General features: G+C 37.6%; 2 protein-coding genes across 2 annotated transcripts; one reads left to right on the plus strand and one right to left on the minus strand.

Moving 5' to 3' along the window:
* Positions 1-21,170, minus strand: LOC118753866 (kelch-like protein 17). The gene is made up of 8 exons (XM_036488741.1): positions 20,618-21,170; positions 16,816-17,051; positions 16,395-16,752; positions 15,972-16,334; positions 8,103-8,428; positions 530-734; positions 320-409; positions 1-254 (listed from the first exon to the last, which is right to left on the minus strand). The coding sequence occupies exons 2-8, from the start codon at positions 16,965-16,967 to the stop codon at positions 57-59; spliced, it is 1,692 nt and encodes a 563-aa protein (XP_036344634.1). The 5' UTR covers positions 16,968-17,051; positions 20,618-21,170; the 3' UTR covers positions 1-56.
* A 1,214-nt stretch (positions 21,171-22,384) lies between these two features.
* Positions 22,385-25,192, plus strand: LOC118753867 (citron Rho-interacting kinase-like; the record flags this gene model as incomplete). The annotated part of the gene is made up of 4 exons (XM_036488742.1): positions 22,385-22,903; positions 22,983-23,227; positions 23,310-23,660; positions 23,819-25,192. Coding segments are annotated over exons 1-4 (2,256 nt in total), but the record flags the coding sequence as incomplete, so codon positions are not given.
* Between the last annotated feature and the right edge of the window lie 5 nt (positions 25,193-25,197).

Here is a 25,197-nt window from a genome sequence, read left to right on the forward strand (position 1 = left end):
AAAAACCGCCTTTAATAGGCATCTTCTTATTAAACTGCCACACGTCTTATTAATTTTTAAGTAACATTTTCGGCACAACATAACAGAAGTATGAACCACCAACAGGTGCAGGTAGTTTTTTTCTTTTCGATCCATTCATCACGTTCTGCGTTGTAAACTGACACGGAATTTGTGGTGTTACCTCCAATGGCCCACAGTTGATCATCCATAGAAACACAAGCCATGGCGTTACAACTAACGCTCAAAGAGCAGATCTACGATTAGTAATGAAAAATTGTGTTATGACTTTCGAAATATCCGAAACTGTACTTTAACCAACCTTAGTCCATTTGTTACTTTGTGGGTCGTACCGTTCAACTATTTCAGACCCACCACCTAAAACATATATGCATCCATTGTGTACGGCTACCTAAAATATGGAGGGACATACATACAATATATACAAATATATATATACATTGCTAATCTTCATAACTATATACATAAGTTCATCTGCATATATTAGGTTTGGTTTTTGTAGCTCACTTACTGCAGGACAACGACGAACTGCATTCATATCCGCACACTTGGTCCAAGAATTCAAAGATGGGTCGTAACGTTCAACAGATTTTAAGGAAGACCTTCCATCCCAGCCTCCCATAATGAAAATTTTGCCGTCATGAACCACTGCGCCAGCACTATAACGCTGTGATGACATGTTGCTTACACATCTCCATCCGCTAACAGGCGAATACCTAAAATGGTTTAATATGTAAAGGTTTAGAGCTAAGGACTAGGACCCCCAATATCTCTTTGAGGAATTTGTATGATGTTACAACAAAAACTAAAACTATTAATAAATGTATAATGTATAACAGCGTGACAGCCGCATAAAAGGCCAAAGGATTTGAAGAACGTTGAAGAGATTTCGCCGTCTTAAACAGGGTTAGATCGCCGAAACACAATATATGTATATATATATATATATATGGGTAAAACCATGATAAAGACATAGCAAGGTAGAACCGTACTCTCATTTTGTCGGCCATGATTTTTTTTTTTGAAGTTTGTCAGCATTAGTTGCGATCCCGTACGAGTCCGGACTAGTCAGAAATAGTCAGAATCAGTCAGATTTTACTGGAAATCGATCCCGTACTCGGTTCTCTGACTATTGAGAGGACAAAAAAGAGAGTTAATACGGTTCTCTCTCTGTCAGAAGTTGCCAGTTTTAGTCCGAGAATTTTTTGCTGGTAAATTCTGGTAAATGTGTCAAACGATCAGCTGTAGTGTGTTTGGCAACCAAATTGTAAACAAAAGAAAAGTGCACTCTGCTAATTCATGTTGAAAAGTATTTAATTACTTGTTTAAGTGGATTCTAATGAATTTGAGAGTATTTTTGGTTATTTACACGTGTGAGCTGAGTGTATTTACATACAAAATAAGCAAAAATTTACAACCAAAATTTGGAGGTTATGTTGAAGTTGACAGAAGTTACCATTTTTTACTAGAAAGCGATCCCGTACTTTTCAGTGTTACTCTCTCGCTCTGAGCGAATTTTTATTTTTTGACAGTTTTACTAGTCCGAGTCCGAGGAATACGGGATTGCACCTATTTTAAAATCATATAAAATTGAAAATAAAAAATTGAAATTGTTCGAAATTGTTGTTGCTTGAGATTGAAAATGTGTGTGTGAGTTTGTGAGTAAATTTAAAAAATTTAAAATGTTTGGAAACGTCAAGAATTTTAAAAGTAACTCTCAGCGGTTCTACCTTACTATATTTTTATCATGGGTAAAACCGCCCGCTCAATTCGTCTGCCATTGGGTTTTTTTGACGTTTGCTAGCATTTTGAGTTTACTCTCTCGAAATAATTCAAATCATGATAAAAATATTTATAAGGGCTGAGAGCCAGCTTTGGGAGTTTTGACGTTTGCTAGCATTTTTGAAAATTTCTCTCGATGTCATTTCATTTTTTGTGGCAAAAAATTAGCCTAGCGCTCATAGGCACTTGGGAAAATCCGCTGCCTTAACACCACCAACCGCGTGGTGGTGCGCATTCCCACGACAGCCGGTTCTACGTACCGGAATGACTCGGGTTTCACCCGACCAAGGGCTGTTGTTTCGGCGATCTAACCCCGTTTAGGTCGGCGAAGTATCTCAGAAGTTGTCCGTCCATAGGGCAACATTCACTACGCATTCTCCTACTCAGGGCTGGCATCGAGTCAAACCCTGGGCCAGAAATATACACCTGCTGTGTATGCCGAAGACGTCTACACCACAACTCCACCTCAGTCAAGTGTAATGCCTGCGAGGGGTGGAGTCACCTCAGGGTCTGCTCGGGACTACGGACACACAGACAGTGGACCACGTCGTACGTGGCCCCCTGTTGCTCAAATAGAGCAGCCTCCACGGCAACCCATAGTCCGCCCGTGCAGCCCCACACACTCACACAGCAACCACACACAGTCGCCACAACACAACAACATACCACAGCCACCACAGACCACATAACACACACAACCGCACCACCACCCACACGCCGCCGCCAACAACTCTTGGTTCCCCCTACAATCTGCACGGTATGTCAGACCAGAATATTCCGTAATGTGACATCAGTCAAGTGCAACACCTGCCTTGGCTGGTGCCACTTTAGGGCATGTTCAGGTCTGCGCACCACGCGAGATTGGACGGGGAACTTCGAGGGCCCGTGTTGCGCTGCTCGGTCGCTGGCATCAATTGCGACGCCCCCCCACTACCACCACAGGGAGGCAATCACCCCAGCAGCACACACAGCCAGCCAACGGCGGCAAGAACATACACCTCACTCACACCCCACATCACAACACGTCTCCCGAACCACATGAAGCTCCTCCAATTCAACTGTAACGGGCTACAGAGCAAGATTGAGGAGATAACCGCCTTTATGTGTCGGCATGGTATATTAATAGCTGCGGTCCAAGAGACGAAGTTGCACAGCAATTCAACTTTGTTGAATTGTGCCGGGTACAACGTGCACCGTCGAGATCGCGAGCGAGATAATGGTGGTGGCTTAGCGTTCATCACGCACTGCACCGTGCAGTATCGTCTTATCGAAGCAGACATCGACCGCAGGGATACCACCCTAGAATGTCAGGGCATCGCTATCCGGTCAGGCGATGTCGAGCTCGAAATATTTAATATATACATACCCCCTGTCACCTGCTGCCCGGCAGGATATCACCCTGATATAGGTGCGCTCCTCAGAGGTGAAAACCGTATGGTAGTAGGTGACTTTAATGCGCACCACGATCTTTGGCACTCAAGCCTGTCAAACGATCGTAGGGGAACAGACTTGGCTGAGCAGATAGACGATTCGACATTCTGCACAATGAACGACGACGCACCCACCAGGATTATGGGTAACTGCAGTAGCTCGCCAGACATCACAATAGTCAGCGCTGGTCTGATAAACAGCATAACGTGGCGACCTATGCTGACTCTAGCATCAGACCATCTACCCATAGTCATCTCGATTGATAAACCAACCGACTTTGCCTCCGCCAAACACCGGACCTATGTCAACTTTTCTAAAGCTGACTGGAAAGGTTACGCGGAGTTTACTGAAAACACCTTCACATCGCTCCCCACACCAACCGACGTCCATCTCGGTGAACGTAAGTTCCGCAGGGCTATCACTGCTGCTGCAGCCCGCTTCATACCGGCAGGGTGCATATCGGACCCACGTCCAAACTTCCCTGCCGAAGCGGCTGTTTTAGCAAATGAGCGTGATAGCCTTCGTCAGGCCGATCCCGGAGATCCCCGTATCAGGGATCTCAACGCGAAGATTCGGCAACTTGTAAACGTACATAAGCGGAAGAAGTGGGAGGAGCATCTGAAGACTTGCAACTTCACCTCTGGTGTGAGCAAGCTTTGGTCAACCGTGAGGTCATTGTCTAATCCGACGAAGCACGACGACAGAGTCGAAATTTCCTTCGGCGACCATGCTTCGTCGGACCCGGAGCGATGCGCGAGCTATTTTAGCCGGCAGTTCATACTGCATCCTCCGGTGGACAAAGCCAAGCGTCGAGTGACCAGAAGGCTGCACAAACTGCCAACAAATTGTGCCCCCCTTGCTTTCACTTGCGGTGAAGTTCAGGTGGCCATCGGGAAGGCGAAAGCCTCCAAAGCCATGGGTCCCGACGGTATATGCATGCCGATGCTGAAAAATTTGGGTCCTGCGGGGGTAGCGTACCTAACGGAGGTCCTCAATTTGTCAATGGCCACTCTCATCATCCCAGACATCTGGAAGGTGGGGAGAGTGGTCCCACTGCTCAAACCGGGGAAACCTGCAAACAAAGGAGATTCGTATCGTCCGATTACACTCCTTTCCCCGGTAGCGAAGACACTCGAGGCCTTGCTACTCCCGTACTTCACAAATCACCTGACCCCAGCGAAGCATCAGCATGGTTTCCGTAAAGTGCACAGCACAACAACAGCACTTAACGCCATAAACACTCAGATAACTCGTGGCCTTAACCGTAACCGTCCCTGTGAGAGAACGATTCTAGTAGCGTTGGACTTGTCAAAGGCGTTTGACACCGTCTGCCTGTCCACGCTACTAGAAGATATAGAGGCCTCCTCTCTCCCACAGAGGCTCAAACGGTGGTCGGCAAATTATCTAAGTGGTCGACATTCGTCGGTAATGTTCAGAGACAAAACGAGTAAGCAGCGAAAAATAAAACAGGGGGTTCCTAGGGTGGTGTCCTTTCCCCGCTACTGTTTAACTTTTATATTTCAAAGCTCCCTCAACCACCAGAGGGAGTCTCGATTGTCTCCTATGCCGACGATTGCTCGATTATGGCGACTGGGAATGGAATTGATGACCTGTGTTCGAAAGTAAACGGCTATCTCTCCGAACTTTCTCGCTTCTTCACTGCAAAGTGTCTAGCCCTCTCCCCTACGAAATCCTCCGCGACCCTGTTCACAACCTGGACGAAGGAGGTCAGGCTACCGCTGGGGATTCACGTCGATGACACACCAATTCCGACGGTGAATAACCCCAAAATACTCGGAGTAACTTTCGACAGCCTGCTCTCCTTCTCTGCGCACTCAACCGCTATTGTCAATAAAGTACAGAGCCGCAACAAAGTCCTCAAGTCGCTAGCCGGCAGTACTTGGGGCAAAGACAAAGAAACGTTGCTGGCAACATACAAGGCAATAGGCCGGCCGGTTTTGAACTACGCAGCGCCAGTGTGGTCGCCTGGGACTAGTAGGACGCAGTGGACGAAGCTACAGACCGCACAAAACACCGCACTGAGGACAGCGACGGGATGCCTCTTGATGACGCCTGAACACCACCTGCACGGCGAGGCGCAAATGCTCCCGGTAAAGGAGCACAATATAATGCTCTGCAAGCAGTTCCTGATCGGGACCCACAGAAGTGGCCACCCGTGCAGACAGCTGCTTGCGGAGGAGCCCTCGCCTAGGCACGTCAGGAGGCATCTATATGAACTAACGGACGAAGTCCAGAGGTTCATTAAGCAACCTCTGGACCCGACAGCCTACAGACAGGCCTTGAACGGCATTCACAGGGACTCAGTCTCGAGTTATATAGACTCTAGACCTGTGAATGCCGTTCTGGGCACACCACCCCCGGACATTGACGAGACGGAGCTTCATCTGCCTCGGGAGACGCGCACCACACTTGCACAACTTCGCTCCGGCTACTGCAGCAGGTTAAACTCCTACCTGAGTAGGCTGAATGAGGATGTGCCTAACGAATGTCCGGCATGCGGAGAGACCCCACATGACTCGAAACATCTCTTCGCATGCCCGGCAAACCCGACATCCCTAACGACCTTGTCCTTATGGGCAAACCCCGCAGAAGCTGCACGCTTCCTAGGGTTACCGTTAGTGGAACTTGACGACAACGACTGAGATACCAACCGATCTGGGCGGGGTTGTTGTAGCCGCTACAACAACAACAACAACATCAAGTTTTGCGTACACACGGTAATTGCGCAAACTTAAATAACTTTATACTGCTTTGCTTGCAGATAAAAACGGTATTAGCGCAGCCGCTAAAGCAGCATCTCATTTTCCTTCTATAAAACCAAGGCATAACAAGGTAGAAGTGATTTCGACATTTCTCTCTTTTGAACTGCGACTGTTGTAATGTCAACTCTTAACCCTATAGAATTCAAAATTTTAATTTTTTTATTTCAATTTTCAATTTTGAGCTGTGCGACTGATTTTAAATACATACATACAAAAATAAAATGAAAAGGAATTACGAGCGGTGCGCTCTGTGTGGCAAGAGCCAGGACAACAGACTTGTGCGTTATTTTAAACCTCCTAATTGTCAAGTGAAGCGACAACGGTGGCCAAGTAGCTCCGGTGCTCCATTAGTAGACTCTTCGCGTGTGTGCGAACACCATTTTAGTGGCAGTGACTTTATTTGTTGCCCATCACAGCCGAGTATTTCCAAGCGGACGCGTTTGTTCCCAGGTGCAGTACCTCTACCATACAATTCCTCAATGCTTGAGTTATCAGAAGTGTCGGCCATTCCTGAGGTGTCTGTGGGGAATAAGTTAGCTGTTGATGCACAGACCCAAACTGAGTAAGTCTGCCATAAACAAGCACGACCGGATCCACGAGTACATTAACATATACATATAAGCAAATGCTCCGCGAACACCATGATACAATTTCGTTCCACTAAATTTACCGCTTTAGATCACCATTTACTGTTATAAATTCGACGTTCTGGTTCTTAACATCCCTTTTCCTTTTTTCATAATGCCATGTGAAAAGAGTCGTGTTTTTATTTTTCATACATAGCTGGATTTATCATACGGAAATTAAGCATTACTGAATATGAAGAGAAAATCTCCCACTGGATAGACCAAATTTCAAATGCTGGTATGATAAAACCTAAACCAGAATTCCTTGTGCACATAAAGAAACTGGAAGTAATTTTTAATAAATTTAATGGAAAAGAAATTTCGCATTGCAAAAATTTAATAGCTGAATTATTGAAGTTAAGTTCCGATGTAAATTTAGAAGAAAGAATCAAAAATTGTTTTTTTTTAACTGTCGAATATACTCTAGAATTAAGTATTTGAATAAAAAAATAAATGCTAAAAAACATGGGCTAATAAAAAAATTAAAATTGCCAAAACGGTTTTATTAATAATTGTGTTTCATTTAGTGTGTAATTTTGAGTAAGTATGCATTTCCACATTTACATTAAACGAAAATACAAAAACTAAAATGAAGCCGATTTTAATGTGATTTTAAATATTTTCATATTTACAAAAACTTTCATTTCATAGATATTGAATTTTATCAAATATGGTACATGCATAACAAAGGGTTAATTTCTTTGTTTACGTTTTTTGACATTACAGTCAGGTATGAGAGAGCTCGACTGAATTGTCACTTCTACCTTGTTGAATATGCCTTGTTTTACCTTTAAATATTTGTATCATGATAGCAGCTATTTCGGAGATCACCACATCTCCTCATCAAACTTCTTTCTTTCTTTCTGTTAATGTTAATAAGCCACAAAAACATTGACAAATACATAGTTTAGGAAGAGCCTGCCTGAAGCTATACAAAAAAAGCAAATAAGCAAATGGATGTTTCGAATTGATAACAACAACCACGCTGTCGAGTTTAAATAGCGGCAAATCAGCTGCACTTGATAGTAGTTGGTTGAATAAGGAAAATGAATTAGCAACAAGAGTTTACGGGATGTACATACATAGCTCAGTGGTTAACGCTTTAACTTTGAACATCGATTACGCAGGTTCGATCCCTGCTGAAATCTAGATAAAATTATAGTTTAAAAACTAAATCCTTCCTATTATAATTGCCATTCGTACTGTCATCAGGTATGTAACTTGAGAATAGAAATCGCTGCATCTCTTAGGCGCATCAATATTACATAGTTACATCCCGAGCTAATAAAAGGAAGGTAATAAAAAAAGAATTCTGATGGGGAGATGTGGCGATAACAACAACTCTTGTAAAACTTCGAATTTTACAAAATTGTTCAAATTTAATTTTTTACGGGATTTACGTTGACCCGACTGTCGTGAGAACATTTGTCGTACAATGCTTCGTACTTGCAAACATACTTACCTTTCCACTGATGCATCATATTGTCCGCCAATGGCGTAGATACTTTTATTTAATGATAAAACGACTGGAAAACTCCTTGCCCGACCCATTGGGGGCAACGTTATCCACGTTTTCGTCGTAAAACTCCAGCTTTTAACAGTTCTGACTTCTTCGCCATCGCATTTACCACCAATAAACATTAGACTATTGTCAAAGAGTTCCAGACCGTAGTTCTTCCAATCAGAGGTTTCTATGTCGGCGTATATGTGCCATTCATCTTCAGCTTTGTCATATTGAAAAATGTTTGTGACCGCACCTGTATAAGGACCGCTGCAAGACAAATTTTCCTGCGAAAACATGAAGAGAAATCATTTTTTCACTACTTCACATAAAATTACGACTCTGTTTTCAAATTAAAATATAGTTACATATGTATGTATTTGGTAGTATTTTACAGGGAAACTTTTTTTCACTAATACCACGTTCAAATTTACGAGTTAAACATGTTAAATGGGCTTGAAATGGACAAAACGTGTTCATAAACCTAGCAAACATTTGGAGCCTTAAATGAGTCTTTAAGGAGTCCTATTTCGAGCGTTTACGCTCATAATGAGCTCATTTAAGAGTCCGAAATGAGGTGTTTTCCTTCCTCCGAAGGTCGACTTACATGAGCTTTAATTCATTTCGGACTCTTATTTTAGGTTGTTCTTTGAGTCTTATTGGCTTTATTATTTGATTCTTATTGAGCCCACTTTAGAGCCATATTTGCAAAGTCGTTCGGCAAAAATTTCTTTTAAATACCATATATAGTACATATGAATGTGCATATATACATTCCAACATACTTTTAATAGTAGCAGCTGCAGCTAATTTTTGTTTATTTTTTGCTTCCTTATTATTTTCGATATCAAGTTTAGATATAAATTTCGAATCCTTATTGTTTTTATATTGGCACAAAGTGATGGCTCATAAATTGGATCCAATACATGATTCAATAATATATATGTATTATTGAATCATGGATCATATACATATGAATCCTAAAAGATTCATATAAGTCACACATTTTTTATTTATTTTTTATTTTTACTCATATTTCTTACCCAACCATGGTGAAATAAAAATAAGGTGATGTCAGCTAGGGGGTGTTTGTTATAAAGCTGAAATTAGTCAAGAACGTAAACCTACCGGTACGTAAACCCGAGTCAGCTGACACCATCTGCCTTACCAAAGCGCCATGTAAATGAAAACTCAACACCGCAGAATTTTTCTGTAGTTGTAGCCCGTAGCGCAGAAATCTGCGCAATTTAGATTTTTCCGTGTCAGCTGATTTCTCCTTCTTTAGATGGTTGCCACTTCGTCAGTTTTGCAGATGGTAAAAAAGTTATAAGTTCCTATTCAAAATATGTTTAAAATATGTGAAATTTACTATTGAATACGGTTTTTGTTGAAAACTAAGTAGTTTATATTTAGCTACAATCTATTATAGCACGAAAAATTGTGGTTGAAAGGGTAAGTTTATGAAAAGGTATTGAAGAGTGGCAACAGTGTAGTAAGCAACACTGAGGGCTCCAGTAATCGACAAAATTCTGCGTATACAGACTGCGTTTAAGTATACGTTCTGCGTTCTCGACTAATTTCAGCTTAACTTTGACAAATTCGGTAGCCCCGTTCTGAATGATGCCCTCTTGAACAAAAACTACACTAGAAAAACTCCTTTTAGGTATTGCGCTGAAAACGTAAGAGTGAACATCACTGTCCTTGACATTTCTGTTTAGTTGTGACTTTTCCATTTAATATTTTTTGCAAAAATTGTGATTTGTGTGTATATTCAACAGCTTTTAATTTTGCGATTTTTTGGAGGTTTTCCGGACTTTGGCTACAATTTTAGGTAACCAATTTTAAGTACTTATGCCAAGTGGCAAATAAAGACTTATTATGTTTACCTTCCACAGATTTGTGAATTGTGTTTTTTATCTCAGCGAGAAGCTGCGATATAAGTGCGATTTTTGGCTGCAAGTTCCAGGTGAGTTTATTCAATTGGCCAGGTTGTTAATAAAATGATGGTCAGTAAAAGTGCGTTTCTTGTTTAATGGGTTTTGGAAGTTGTGCCTGTTCACCTACTAGAGGCTGCAATACAAGTGCTATACAAATAAAATTACGAAAATCCTTTTATAATTCATAAATAATCGGCCTTTTAAAAAGAAGAAAAAACTTACTAAGGGTAGTTGTGTTTGTTTAAAAAATTATTCAGTAACTCGCCCGCAACTCCCCAGTAACTTAATTTCTGCGAATTCGCTCTCAAAGAAAAAATATCCAAAAAAGTACGTGAACGCAAATCCAGTAATAATTATCAAGTTTCATGAACAGCTGATAAATTGGTTCTTTATTCGCAGCAAATTCCTAATAAAGCTATATATTTTATATTTAAATTGGTTTATTTGGTCAATTTCAATAATAAAAACCCAAAAACAATTTCCTTATTAGTTTAAATTGCATCCAGCAAGTTACAAGTAAAAATTTATCCATTAAAAATGCAGTAAAAACTTTGAACTTCAGCTGTTTCGCTCTCTCAATAAGTTTTTGCGTACGAAATTGCCAAAACATGAAAATTCGTACCAATTTTTCTGGATTTTACTGGAAATGGGTATACCTAACACAACTATTGTTTATTATCTTTAACGTTGTTTTGATAAAATAATTCTTTAATACATACGTTTTAAAAATAGTATTCAAAAGGGCGTTAAAATGGTCCTCTAATGGTTCCCCTATTTTTACTACATTTATATGCATTGCCGAAATGGGGCTACCAAAAAAGTGAGGTTATGTAACTGACATCACCTTGTTTATTCCACCATGTACCCACCTAGGACTCCTTTCGGACTTATATATTCTGAGCGCTCAGAATATGTTTGCGGGGAACAAGCATGATTCAATAATAAAAAGTTAGATAATTATTGACAGCCGCGGTTTGACAACCGTTGCATTTACGAAGGACGGATAATGGGGAAGAATGAATTCTCTGGTGCGAAAATGGTAGTAGAAAAGCGCGAAATAGGCAATTAGTAGGGAAATTCCTTTTGTAAATTCTAATGTATTTGCAGGAAATTTGGCATTTTAAACGAAATATTAAGACGCCTACGTGAATTATGTAATTTATGTTGTTGTTGTAGCAGCATATAAGTTCCCCAAAGAGTTTTTGGGGAGTGTTGCTGGGGTGACAGTCCCTGGCCAAATATAAATCTGGGTCGTTCCGGTTACGTAGACCCGACTGTAGTTAAATCGCATGCAATTGTTGTTGAGAAATTTAACCAGTTAAATCATTCAACTCGTTTGAAACCCAGTTCAACGCAGAGTTGTATCAGAAAGCTTTCTGCTTCAGCCAATCAGAAAGAGCCAAAAGCTTTCATTCGACACGCCAACGCACAGAACCATGATACAAAAAATAAGGTCGTTTGAATAAACAACTTTTTGATTAAGAAGCAGATTTTTGACAATTGCTCAATTGTGAAATTTAGGAAACGGCGTTACTCAATTTAAGTTTTTTGGTAGAGGTGATTTTTTATCAAAAATTTGGCATAATATATAAAACAGTTGTATTAACAGTTACCTTTTAAAAATAATTAATACCTTTAAATGTTTATTTTTAGGTTAATAAAAGTTTAATTAACACATTTTTAAAAAATTTAGTGTCTTTATGTCATCCGATTATTTCACAATGTAACTCAAAACTATTGCAGTTTTCTATATCGGATGCGATTGTTTCTGGTATTAGCCGTTATTTTACGTTGCAAATTTTTAAAACTTTAAGACATTACGACGCTTAACACGTCTTGTGAATCCCCTATTGAACTTTAAACTGCATCTCTTTCAATTAACTTGAAAGTGGAATTTACTTTGGGACCCATGGGACTCATGATTTTCAGAGAAGTGAGTATTATCCATTTCTGGTATGTTTTTACAATCTCGTTGTTTCTTTAGGTAAAATTAAAATATATTGGAGTGATTACAATTAGGGTATAGCACAAAAGATCTTCTTAGGTCAAACAAATTTTTGGTAAGTTGGTTGGCAGGACATTTTGGTAGCAAAAAAAAAAATTTGACCGTGGCAACACTGACAATCGGCTTCGTACCAGCGTTGCCGTGCGTTTGAAAAATGGATCAAGCAAACACAACTGTTGTTTTTTAAACTTTTATTTGCAAACAAATAATTAATTAAATTTTATAATTAAATCCGTAATTAAAAAAAAAAATATTATATTACTTGCTTTAACAAAAACAGAAAATTTGTATGCTTATTTTCATGACAAAAAACAAACTTATAGGGCCCCTAAACCACACAAAATCATTGCGCATCCCGAGACTTGTACAGGGTGGGCCATATAAGACCTACCAATTTCACGCAGCAGGTCCATAGTTTGCCTAGCAGTGTGCACAGTCGCTCCATCCTGTTGTTGCTCTGCCGTTGGACGCAAAAAGTTGTCAATCTTTGTTCTGTAAGAAGCCCCAGAAATCGTTTCTGGCGCTTCATCCTCATTCTCGCAGAAATATGGGCCGATAACTTTTTCGGCCATAGCACCGCACCAAACAGTGCATCTGGGTGGGTGTAACTGGCGTTGGTGTGTTGCACTTGGATTTTCAGAGCCCCACAATCTACAGTTTTGCTGGTTGGCATAACCATTTAAAAGGAAATGCGCTTCAACCGACATCAAAACATTACCTAAAAAATCAATTTGTGGCTTATTGTGTGAAACGAATAGGGTATTGTAGTCGTTGTTGGTGGTATTGCTGTAAGTATCCATTATGATTTTCCAAGAGATTTACTATAACATGCAGAAAGAAAACAACAATAATATTAAAAAATAAAGAAGTTATACGTGTTTAACATTGGTAGGTCTTATTTTGCCCACTCTTTACAAGGCAATATTGTGGAAATTACTAGACAATAAAATTGCGCAAACCTTATTTTGGGGAAACGTTGCTCAGGTAAACAAAACAATTAACAAAAAGATTCAGACATATCTCTTCAACTCCTATCCCTCTTATCTATGCTTTAGCAAACGAACTGCCACCGGCTGATAGAGCCAAATGGCTCACAGCAAAAGAATTGGTTAATAATTTGCTATCGGACGAATCCTTTAAGGCAACATTTTACAATTCTCCAAATGTCAACTCTAGCTATAGCGTAATTTTTAATGAATTTAAAGATATTTTTGACGACCTGACCATAGTACAGGAATCCATTTCCTCGCCTAATCTACATGTGATAACTAACACTCTTAATAAGAAAAAAGACCACTTATCCTCCGACGCTATAAAGTCCACATATACTGCTTTATTAAATGATTATAAAAGATCTGATTTTCGCGTTATGTTTACAGATGCTTCTGTTGATGATTTTGCCACAGAATGCGGTATTTACAATTACTCTAACAAAACAGAGTATGCTTATAAAATCAATTTTAGATCCTCATCTAGTTTTGGTGAAATAATAGCTATATTAAAAGCACTACAAATTGCCAAAGAGGAAAACTATTCCAGAATAACAATTTTTACGGACAGTCTAGTAGCCTGCACACTTCTAACAAAAGACAAAACTCAAAACCATTACATATACGAAATTCACAAACTCACTAACGAGTCTGAATTTTACAATGTTACTGTGATATGGACCCCTAGTCATAAAGGTATTGTTGGAAACGAAAAGGCTGACGAACTAGCCAAAACTGTCATAACTGGTAATAACTGTATTGAAATAAGACTCACGATTGTGGAAGCTCTAAGAAGCATCCGAAATCGCATTCAAAACAACTGGTATGAAGAGTTTCTAAGCTTTTCTGCCAGCAAACCAAATTTATTCGCACACATTTTTCCTCAAAAAACAAACAAAACATGGTTTAAAAAATATAAGACTAATCCGAGAGATATTAAAATTCTAAATAGGATCCAGTGAGTATCTTATGACTAAGAATATCTATATCGTATTAAAGCTATTAACAACAATCTGTGTACATGCGGTATGATTGATAACTATATACATCAAATTTTCCACTGCAGTGTTCATGCAAATACTAGGGAGCGCTTTGAAGTCCTCCGGGAAGACGCAAATTTTGTAGAGATCTTTCGCAATCTCGATTTTCGCAAGATCACTCAATTATCTGAATTCTTATCAAAAGTTGAAGCTAAATTTTAAACATCTTTACTCTCAGCTTAGCACAGGTGTCTTAACACCGTCCACCTCACTCTTTTTTTTCTCCTTTTGTCGTACTAAAAAAATTTGTCAAATGCCAAGTAACCCAAACTGATGGCCTGAAAATTGGAGGAATACCCTCAAAACCTGCTAAATTCGCGGGAATAATCTGGTCCTCAATACTGACATTCGTTAAAACAATTACTGAAGATTGGCACCTTACTCAAATGACAATTAGCACAGCCATCTCACCTTACATGCAAATCTGCTATCTGAATCCGCTCATCTTGATGTCTACGTTCATCCACACGGATTAACACAATATACCTTATGTAATTTTGCTGTTTGAATAACCTTATTGGATCAACCAACAAGATAAACACTCATCAAGTGCTACTGCACACTACGTTTTATCTGAGAAGGTACACCTTCGTGTAACACGACACCAACATAATAAGCAAAGGGATAACCTGGCGTTGGGAAACTGGCCATCGAACCCAAAACCCAAAAAAAAAGAAGGAGAATTGATCACATGGTTATGTTTTAAGAAAATATTTAAGTTTAAACACAAATGAATAAACATCAAGAGCATAATCATTAGTGAGCCTGAGTAATATAACACTTTAGTTTCCAACTTCTAGTTTAAATATTAGCATAAATTGAAAGGAATTAAGATTTATTAAATGCAGTATTGTGTTACATTAGAAAGCCCTCATTAATATGCATACAGCCCGCGACAAAACGATAGCACCTCAACATTTTGAACATTTTTGACTATTTATCTTTTGTTTGTTTAATGTTTATTATTTTTAAATAAAAGTATATCACCAACGCCAACAAATACCATATGAATCCAACTTTCAGACTTTGTAAAAAAAAAATGATTAAGATTCCACAAACTTTTCATCCCAATTCCAAGCATTTTAATTTTAATTTCTAGAATAATTTTTGGCATGCAGTTTTATAGCTCATAAAATTCGAGTATAATAAAGTGCAAGTTTGAAGTGGCTAAAAAATCGCGTTGATTTTTGATTATTTTTTTTGCTGACGCTATCACGCATTTTCTTCCATACAAAGTAATTTTTATACGGATAAAAGCGCATAACACCGTCAGAAAAAATAATTATCAAAAATCAATGCGATTTTTAGTAACTCCAAACTATCTTTATCTTATCTTTATTATACTAGATTTTAATAAGCTGTAAAACTGCATACCAAAAATTAGTTTAGAAATTCTAATTCAAATACTTGGAATTGGAATTGGGATGAAAAGCTTGTGGAATTTTTAATATATTTTTCCTTGCACAAAGTTTGAAATTTGGACTTATTTGGTTTTTGTTTTAACTTCAATAAAAAATTAATGAACCTTAAAAAAGCAAAAGAAAAGTAGTCAAAACTGGTAAAATTTTTGATGTGCTATCTTTTATCGCGGGCTGTAGATGTGTGGTCTAAACATGGTGGCCGTTGTTTCCAATTTGGTTTCACCAGTGGAAATATCTATATAGATCTAAAACTATGCTATTTGTTTTTAGTAGAAATTTAAAAAGCAACCAAATCCAAGTGGTAGAAGTTATAGCAACATATCTGCTTTTTCGGAAATCACAACATCTCATAAAATTTTTTTTCTAGACTTCAACAGGGATCGAAAGACCGTTGAGCTAAGCTCCGAAATCTTTTAATAACTAGTTGCTTGAACTTACCGACACTTGCACCGCTAACAATACCGGTTTGTTGCACACATTTTCTCGTGCTGCTGAAAATTTTAATGATACTTTCGAACGTGCTGATGGAAAACCTATCCACGATAGTGCTCTTAATGCCAACACTTCACATCCTGGCAATGTTTGAACGTTCTCCATTAAAAAGCATACGTCGAGTTGCGTAAGACGTAAGCAATCGATTAGAACTGGCAGTTCTTTTTGACGTGCAGAGGCATCGTACTCATACCATCGTTTTATCGCACGGAAGGCGTCTTGCTCACAACTCACATTCAAATTATCAGCCTCTATGATTGCTTGTAACTTCTCAGTACTGAAATTTAAAAACTCAGCGCTCTGACTCACCTAGAAAAATAAGAAGTTAAAATGAACGGAATATAAGACAGGCCAACCCAAAACATTTACCTCGATAAAATTCTCTATTTCATATTTTAAGAGTTTCTCATACAGTTGTATACACTGAGTTTCACGCTCTAAGTCATAAGCCCGCTTAAGTGTATACTCAGTTATATGCTCCAAAATATAATCAACGCAACTGAGAACCGCATCACATAATTGCAAAACCATTGCCGCCTTCAGCATTAAGTCCACATTTTCGATGGTTATTAGCGTTTTGCCAGTGTAGCAAAATGTCATAAGACGCTCAAAGGTGTCACTATCTATGTCGTTCAATTCGATAACAGGAGCTAGGCCATGTTCGCTTTTGAAAAGATCGTTGAAGTAAGGACTTGCTGCTGACAGTATCAAGCGATGTGCTGGAATCCTGTAAAAATGGAAATCAAATAAATATTTTTTACATGCATAAGTATGTAAGTTGAAAACTTACATAGCAATGGGATTAGACAACTTAAATGTTACATCTATATAATCCTGCTCATCGTAAAAGTCGCATATTTTGTTAACTAGTTTCTTAATGAAATCAGGCAGGTCACAGCTATTCACATCGGAGAGTAGTTGACGTGTACACTTTGTAGCCATTGCAACTCGTATTCAAAACTGCTTTTTTAGATAAAGTCGTTATGTATTTCGCCTTGTTGTTGTTGTGCTATTAATGCGCTGGTGCTATTAAAACGATGGTTAACAGTGTATTGAAGATATATGTATATGTATAAGTAATTGTAATGTTATTTATTTACACGGGTACGGTTCGGTTATACGGTGTTTACATGAGGCGATTTTACAGACTATTTTAGAGACCTTAAGTTGAATCAAAGGGGTGATTACGATAACCGGGTCGACAAATGTTGAACATGCCATCGGAAAGCTGGAGTCCTCCAGCAGCAAAAAATTAGAAGAACTTTGTATAATACTTTATATACTTATAGGTACTTAATGTTTTAATTTTTTTAATTTTTTATTTTTCTTTATTGTACAATAAAAGATTTAATCTTAATGTACTAATGTATAAACGATATCAAACAAATAAATTGAAATTTAAATTAAGGTTAAGTGAAATTATTGGATATTTTGAAATATTGATATCTCACAACTAGATAACCGATTAGAAAGCGTGTGTTGCCAAAATAAAAATAATTAATTTGTCTTTCATGCGATGGACGTATGTAATTCAAATGTTTTTTTAACTGACTTCAAAAAAAGGAGGAGATTATCAATTCGGGGTAATTTTTTCTTTGAGTGTATGTTACCGCATAACTTTGAACCTCGTCAACCGATTTCGATAAAGTGGTACCTCAGAGGTGGTCCCATACTAATTTGGTTTAGATCCGATCATTGCATCATGAAGCAATTAACGGTAATCTTAAATTTTTATAAGCGAATTGAAGTCGATTTTGTTTTTTTGCTTAACTTACTTTGTTTATATTTATAAGCCAAAAATACCAAAAAGTAACCATTTGTTTAAAAATTGCAGTATTAATGCTAAAAAATTTGCGTTCAGGCAAGTTCTGCAATTCACCGGCGAGTGAATGTCAACCCCCTTTCAATATGAACTCAATGTGATTTTGGTTGGTTATATAGGAAGTCCGAGTTATTACCTTTAATTTCGTTTGTATGTATATATATATATATATATACATTTTATTATAATCTTGTGAGTTTTAATAATTTAGTGATACAAAATGTAAATGTATTTCGTTACCTTAATATAGAGAATCCCTATCTCACATCGTCGCTGAAATGCAAAAAAGGCGTAACCAACAAAAATTTTTTATTGAACTATGTGGGGACTTATAATTCGAGGAAATGCATCATAATGAATCAAAAAGTTAATTTTGGATTTTTGTATTTCACCGACGACCCTACCCCACGGGTCTTTCTATATTAAAGTAACGATTTACAAGGAAGTGCCAACCTTACAAGAAAGAAGTTTTGCGTGAAAATACTATGATATCAACCCCTCCGAATCTTGAATATTCATATGCACAGCAAATGTTATATACATACAAGACAAGAGGAGTTCTTCGCAAATATACAGTGGAAAGCGTAGAAATTCGGTAAATTGATATTACGAAAAAAATCAATTATTTAAATAAATAATCGAGATGGATTTTATTTATATATCAAATGAAAGCTTGACTCATATACTATTTAGTCATAAAATTTTTAAATTAATTAATTTGAGAATTAAAGCAAGTAATATAAAAAATTTAAAGACAAGCTTTTATTAATAATAATAATAATAATAGATTGGCGCTTACACATATGTTAGTGTTTGGCCGAGCTTCTCCTCCGGTTTGTGGCGTGCGCCTTGATGTTGTCACACGAAGCGGAGGGACCTACAGTTTTACGCCGACTCCGAACGGCGATTGTATTTTTATGAGAAGCTGTTTTTCATGGCAGAAATACACTCGGAGGTTTGCCATTGCCTGCCGAGGGACGACCGCTGTTAAGAAAAAACCTTTTTTCTATATTTTTTGCGATGTTACTTTGAGCAGGGTTTGAACCCAGGCACTGCGGAGTGGTAGCGCGCACTGCTAACCACTACACCACAGCGGCCGCCAATTAATAATAATTATTTATTATAAATTCGATTTGAAATATGCACTTTCTTAATTAAGATGAGAGTTCTGCGCGAAAATAATGTGGATGGCGCTGCTGTAGTCGTCAAAGCTCAAAGCGCAAATTAAAAAATTTTTGAAATCAAAATTTCTCAAGAACGAATACATATTTTTGTGTTTAATATTGTGCTCCTCTTTTCATTTATTTTAGCCCCTATTTGAAGAAATGCCTAAAGGTATGCAACGATTTCCTTTTTTGAAATCAAGTACAAAACACACTCGTACGTACACGTGCTGTAGAAATTATGAAAGAAAATGTGAACTTACTTCATTTATGTGAAGTAATTTAATCGAAAAAATGTAATTTATGCTGTAATGTGGATAGTTTTATACCCAAATTTTTTAGAAAAATAATAGATGTTGCGAAGAGAGTAGATATGTTATTGATAATTTTTTACCAGATTGTACTTTGATTTTATTAATTTGTTTTTAAATTGTAACCTTTACACTAAACACTTTGAGAGAAAAGTGCAAGCGGTACGCAAGTCTGCGCCGCTTAATTTATTCCGTATCTTCTGAACCAAAGGCTAATTTCCTCCATTTTGAGTGCTTTATAGGTACTCTACATTTTTTCCAATATAAGACCTCATACTCAGTAATCGAATAGACTCGGAACTGGTTTCTAGGACGGTCCTTAATTTGAACAACCCTTTACAGTTTTTATTTTTTCCTTTTTTTATGTACAAAGTCTGAGAAAAAATTCACCTACAATATCTCCGAACGTTTACACTGCTCGCAAATACATATAAGGATTAAAATTTTAAAACTAACTAATAAAATTGAAGTAAAATATGTACAAAATTAACTATAAAATACTTTCTTCGCAAAATCTATAGAGAACCCTTCTATTTTGCAGAAAAAAATAAAAGCCGGTATAACAGTTATTCGTCGCCACACTGTAAAGTATTAGCCTGTTCCCGTACTCCATGATTTGCAGGTTTTAAAGGAAGCTGTTCCCGTACGCCACGTTCACATAAGGTTTATTAAAGGCGAAAACAGCTTTTCCTGTAAAATGTCAAATTAAAGAGAATCAAAGTTCCTATGAAATGACAACAAAAGTTGTGGGTCCGGTTTAGTAATTTGTACACCGAATCAAAAAACTTTTACACACACTTGTAGACAAAAGTAAAGGAGGGAAAGCGACGGCTTCTCATAAAGCGCGGTTCATCCTATTTCGTTTAGAGCGGGCCCCCTCCCCTCCGCCCAACCAGCAAAATCGTTGTACAAATAACTAAACATTTCCCAAAGTTTTAAAATCTAACCATGGGATTTTGAGAAACTTCGATTTCGAAAAATGCTGTTTTTAACTTTGACCTTTGATCTCTTGGGAGTTTTTTCTGCAAACAAAAAAGTATAGTTATGTTCGTCTCTATGATATCTATCGATTCCCATATATTTTTTTGATTTGCATTTGTTCCAAAAATACTATAAATAGCGAGGGATGACTTTTCCTTAAGTTTGGACTGTGCTATTTCTAATGGGTTGGGTTTTTAATTTCACACCCCATCTCCCCCGCCAACAACAGAAAACCATTGTACAAATAGGCAAAAAATTCTCGTTTACGCTCGGATATGAAGATACAATTTATTTTAGGATTTAAGTTTGTCTTACCAAAAAATCAAGCAGAATAAAATATTAAACTCCTCTAGAAAAACCCGGAAGTTTGCAAATATTTGTGGTACAGACTATGTTGGAGTTCACTTCAATACTAACAATCAATGCGATTTTCACTTGCAATAATAAGTTTAATACTTAACAAAACTAAGTTAAGAACATTGTGGTTAAGAACTAAGGATGTAGGGATAACCAAAAGCTTTACGGATCAATATGGACAAACAGAACTTCAAACACCGATTTTAATTTTTTATTTTAATATAGAGAAAACAATTTGAATTAAATTGAAGATCGATTAATCGTAGAGTTCAAAGATTACAGCGGACTACACGATCACACATGTACAACAACATGGTGTGATGTTCAATCGTGTACACGCACTATGCACGAGCAAAGTTGGCGCATTCCACAAACCGCTACCATTTCTCGATTTTTACAATTTTAATGAACGCAAATTCATAAGAAGGGACAACACGCTGAAATGTAGCCATTGAGTCTGTACCGAGTGAAATGTAGCGAGTGAGTTTGCCAGAGGAATTCGTCCCGTTTTAACATAAAGTTTCGTAAAAGTTGTTTTAGACGATATGTTTTTGTATCTGTAGATGTAACTTTTTACATATGGAAAGGCAACTTACCCTGTAAATACAAATTAAATCTGAAACTGGTAAAACATTAATTGAGAATTAAATACAAAATTTAATTAAAATTAAATTTGACTTAAATTAATCTGGTGAAACGCAGTCTAAAACAGCAAGACACTGGCTAATTTTTATATATTGATTTTTTTTATTTTTTGTTAGAAGTAGTAATTGTTTGAAATCGTCAGTGGGCTTAGATATTTCGATTTACGAAAAGTAGAAACTAAACTAAGAATATCGCATCAAAAAGGATTCTTAAGGCTATGAATTATTTTTTAGTTTTTTTAATTTTCAATTGAACCCGAAAATGCACTTATTTTGGGGCTTGTTTCTAAAATATTTTATTAACCTTTAAAACTTTAAAACTTTATAAAAGAAAATGGTTTCATTAGATCATTACTTTTTTTGGGAACCAAAGAAAAAAAAGCATTTGTACATACATATCGTCGTTTAAACAAAGAAGGTAAATCTATTTACGTAGATTTACGTTCTTTGGTTGGGAGGGACGAGGGGCGACCGCTGATAAGAAAAAACCTTTTTTCTATATTTTGTTTACGATGTTGCTTTGACCAGGGCTTGAACCCAGGAGCAGCGTAGTGGTAGCGCGCACTGCTAACCAGCGGCCGCAAATAGATGCTTAGGGCCTGTGCCAATCGGTAACTTTTTTCTCCGTGGTGAGACGGGGGGAATAATTTGATATGGTGTACAAATAAATTGAATTTTGCTGTGCCAAATGCAAAGTAAAATTTTGACAGTTGAAAAACCAAACAAACGCTCGTGCGAAAGCTCTATTTTTGGTTGTTGCTGAAATTCTTAAAATTTATATTTATTTTGTAGTTTGCAAGTAACGTACGCTTTTTTTATGCTGTTTCAGCTTTCATTTTTATGTTCACTCCTTATTACCGCCAAGCAATATTATGTGAATACATGGTTATAAGCTGACGTTCGTATTCACCACGAGAAGTGTCAAATTTTTACTCTGAGCCGTCAAAATTTTCTATTTTCTATCAATTGGCACAGGGCCTTAGTAGAAAAAAGGCGAAAAATCGTCGAGCGATAGTCGATTCTAGTCAACCCGAAGGTGCTTGAAGTCGATTCAAAAAGTCGAGTTTTTTCAGCGAAAAGTCGATTTTTACTAAAGTCAGAGTCAACTTTTCCATCTCTATTTTCGCTGCATTTCTTGATTTCAAAACTTCCAACGTTCGCGTTCTTTTTGTTGTTTGCCTGTTTGTGTTTCGGTGCAGCTGCTACATTTTTTAATGATGAAAATGTTAAAAAATCTTGTATAAAGCTGTTCAAAGTTATTTTCTTTAGTTTGCCTAAGTGATTGTTGAAAAATAAACTGTGTAATTTTTTAAAATGGCTCCACAGCGTGAACCGATTAGTGTGCGTACAACTCGATTGAACAACTTAATCCTTAACAAAACTGGTGCTACGGCTGCAGCAGGTAATGGCGCTATTCAGAGGAAGTCGATAGCAGCGGCCGGACGTCGAAGCGCATATGGCGCCGCTACGGTCAGTCCTGCTGTCATGGAGGCTGTGACTCGAGAAGGACTTCTTGATGCATTCATTTTATTATACAATGAATGCAATAAGGATTCGCTGAAAAAACGTGATCGTAATATTGCCGAATTCGTTAATAAATGTGAGTAAAATTGGGCACAAAAAGTTGTAAAATTGTAAATCCACCATATGTACACATATCTACATATGTACATCTGTAGATCGACCAGTAGTAGAGGAGACACAGCAGCTGCGTGCGAATGTGGACGATTTTTCAGTTAAGACGCTGATAGGTAAGGGGTACTTTGGCAATGTGCACTTAGTCATTGAAAGGCAAACAAATGATGTCTATGCCATGAAGAAAATTAAAAAATCCGTAATAACTACATCACAAGTGAAAGAAGAGCGCGACATAATGGCTCGTCGTTCTTCCGAGTGGATAACAAATCTCCAATACGCGTTTCAGGTTAGTGTCAGACAGCTTTCAAAAAATATTTAGTTTTCCTACTACATCACATACATATTTATCGACATATATTTTTGTTAAGGACAACGACAATTTGTATTTGATAATGGAATTTCTTCCTGGCGGGGATCTACTAAGTCTTATGTCTAGAAATGGGCCCTTTGAAGAGGAACTTGCACGATTTTATTTAGCTGAATTAACAATGGCTATTCATTCCCTACATGAAATGGGTTATGTGCATCGTGATATCAAACCAGAAAATATATTGATTGATCGCTTTGGTCACATAAAACTGGCAGATTTTGGCAATGCAGCGGCATTGGATCGGGATGGTCATGTCTTTAGTTTATCACCGGTTGGAACGCCTGACTACATAGCTCCCGAATTATTGCAAACAATTTCTACATATAAATTAACGAAGTCAATGCATGATGTAAGTTAAAAAAAAAAAAATTAATATGCATATGTACATACATATATGCATGATATTCATACTATGTATACAAAGACATTTTTATATGAAGTATTTATGAAAATTTTAGTTGAAATGCTAAATACATATGTGTGTTATACATTTCTTAATTCCTTAAGGTCAGCTGTGACTTTTGGTCGTTGGGAATCATTGGTTATGAACTCATTTGCGAGGTAACACCTTTTCATGAGGATAACGTTCATGAGACTTATTCAAAGATTTTAAGTCATTGTGAAGATAGTCACTTAAAGGAGATTGTAACTTTTCCGGAAGATCTGAAAGTATCTGAAAACTACAAAAATCTTATTGGTTCCCTGGTCACTAACCCAACCAACCGTCTGTCGTTTGAAAAAATATGTCAACATCCTTTTTTCGACTGCATCAAATGGGAAACAGTGCGTTCACAAATGCCACCCATAATTCCAACTGTTAATAGTGACGATGACACTTCAAATTTTGAAGATGTAATCCGCAATAAGAGACGCACTAACACATTCGTAAAAAAGTCACTCAGCACGAATATGCAATCAAATGAATTTAGCGGCAAGGATCTTCCCTTCATAGGTTATAGTTTCGTGCATATGGCAAAGCAAAGTGCCGATGCAGAAGGTGTTGCCGATGACACCCGTTTCAGTCGTTTGAACACAAAAATAAAAGATTTGCAAGCAAATCTCAAGGAGCGTCTTGAAGAAATCAATAAACTCAAGCAACAGCTATTGCGCGCCGAGCAAACAGCTAAGAAGTCGGATACACAATCTAAAATATTGCAAGATGCAAAAGAAGAAATAAACAAAATGAAGAATATAATCAAGGAGAAAACAATGGAATTGGCAGCTTGCAAAACTCAAATAAAAACTCTACAGAGTTCCGTTAAAGTAGAAGAAGAAATGTGGGAGAAAAAGGAAGCAACTATAACCGAGCTTTTACGTGTAAACCGCCAAAAGTATGAAGAAGCTAAGATTGCATCCGACCAGCGTTATGAGAAATTGATTGCAGAGAAAAAACACGAATTGTCAAATATTGTGCGCAAGCTGGATGCGCGCGAGACTGAATTGAGTGCCAAGACAGAAGAATGTAAGCATCTGCAAGAAAAAATGGAAAACTACAAGGAAATGTTACGACAAATCAAAGATCAAGCAATTGCCGATAAACAAGGATTCGAGCAAAATAAAATGCAATTAAGTGAAACATACGAACAAAAATTAGCAGAGATGCGTTCGAAGTTGAGACATGAGAAAGATTCTCGCTCGCGCCTTACAATGGAATTGCGTGAAGTACGTAATGAGCTAGATGATTCGATAAGTTCTTCGAAGTCGACCCAAGAGGCGAAGTTGGCTACAGAAAAAAACAACGATGAAATATTGAAACGGTTGAACCGTGAGCTAGAAGCGAACAACAGATTACATGCGCAGAATTCTCAACTTGAACGAGAGTTGGGATCCGCACAAAAGACCATACACGAACAACAGATTGAGATTAATCGCCTTGACCGAGAGCT

The sequence above is a fragment of the Rhagoletis pomonella genome, unplaced genomic scaffold (genome assembly GCF_013731165.1).
Source record: "Rhagoletis pomonella isolate Grant_MI unplaced genomic scaffold, Rhpom_1.0 Rhpom_scaffold_02977, whole genome shotgun sequence".
Lineage (NCBI taxonomy): Eukaryota > Metazoa > Arthropoda > Insecta > Diptera > Tephritidae > Rhagoletis > Rhagoletis pomonella.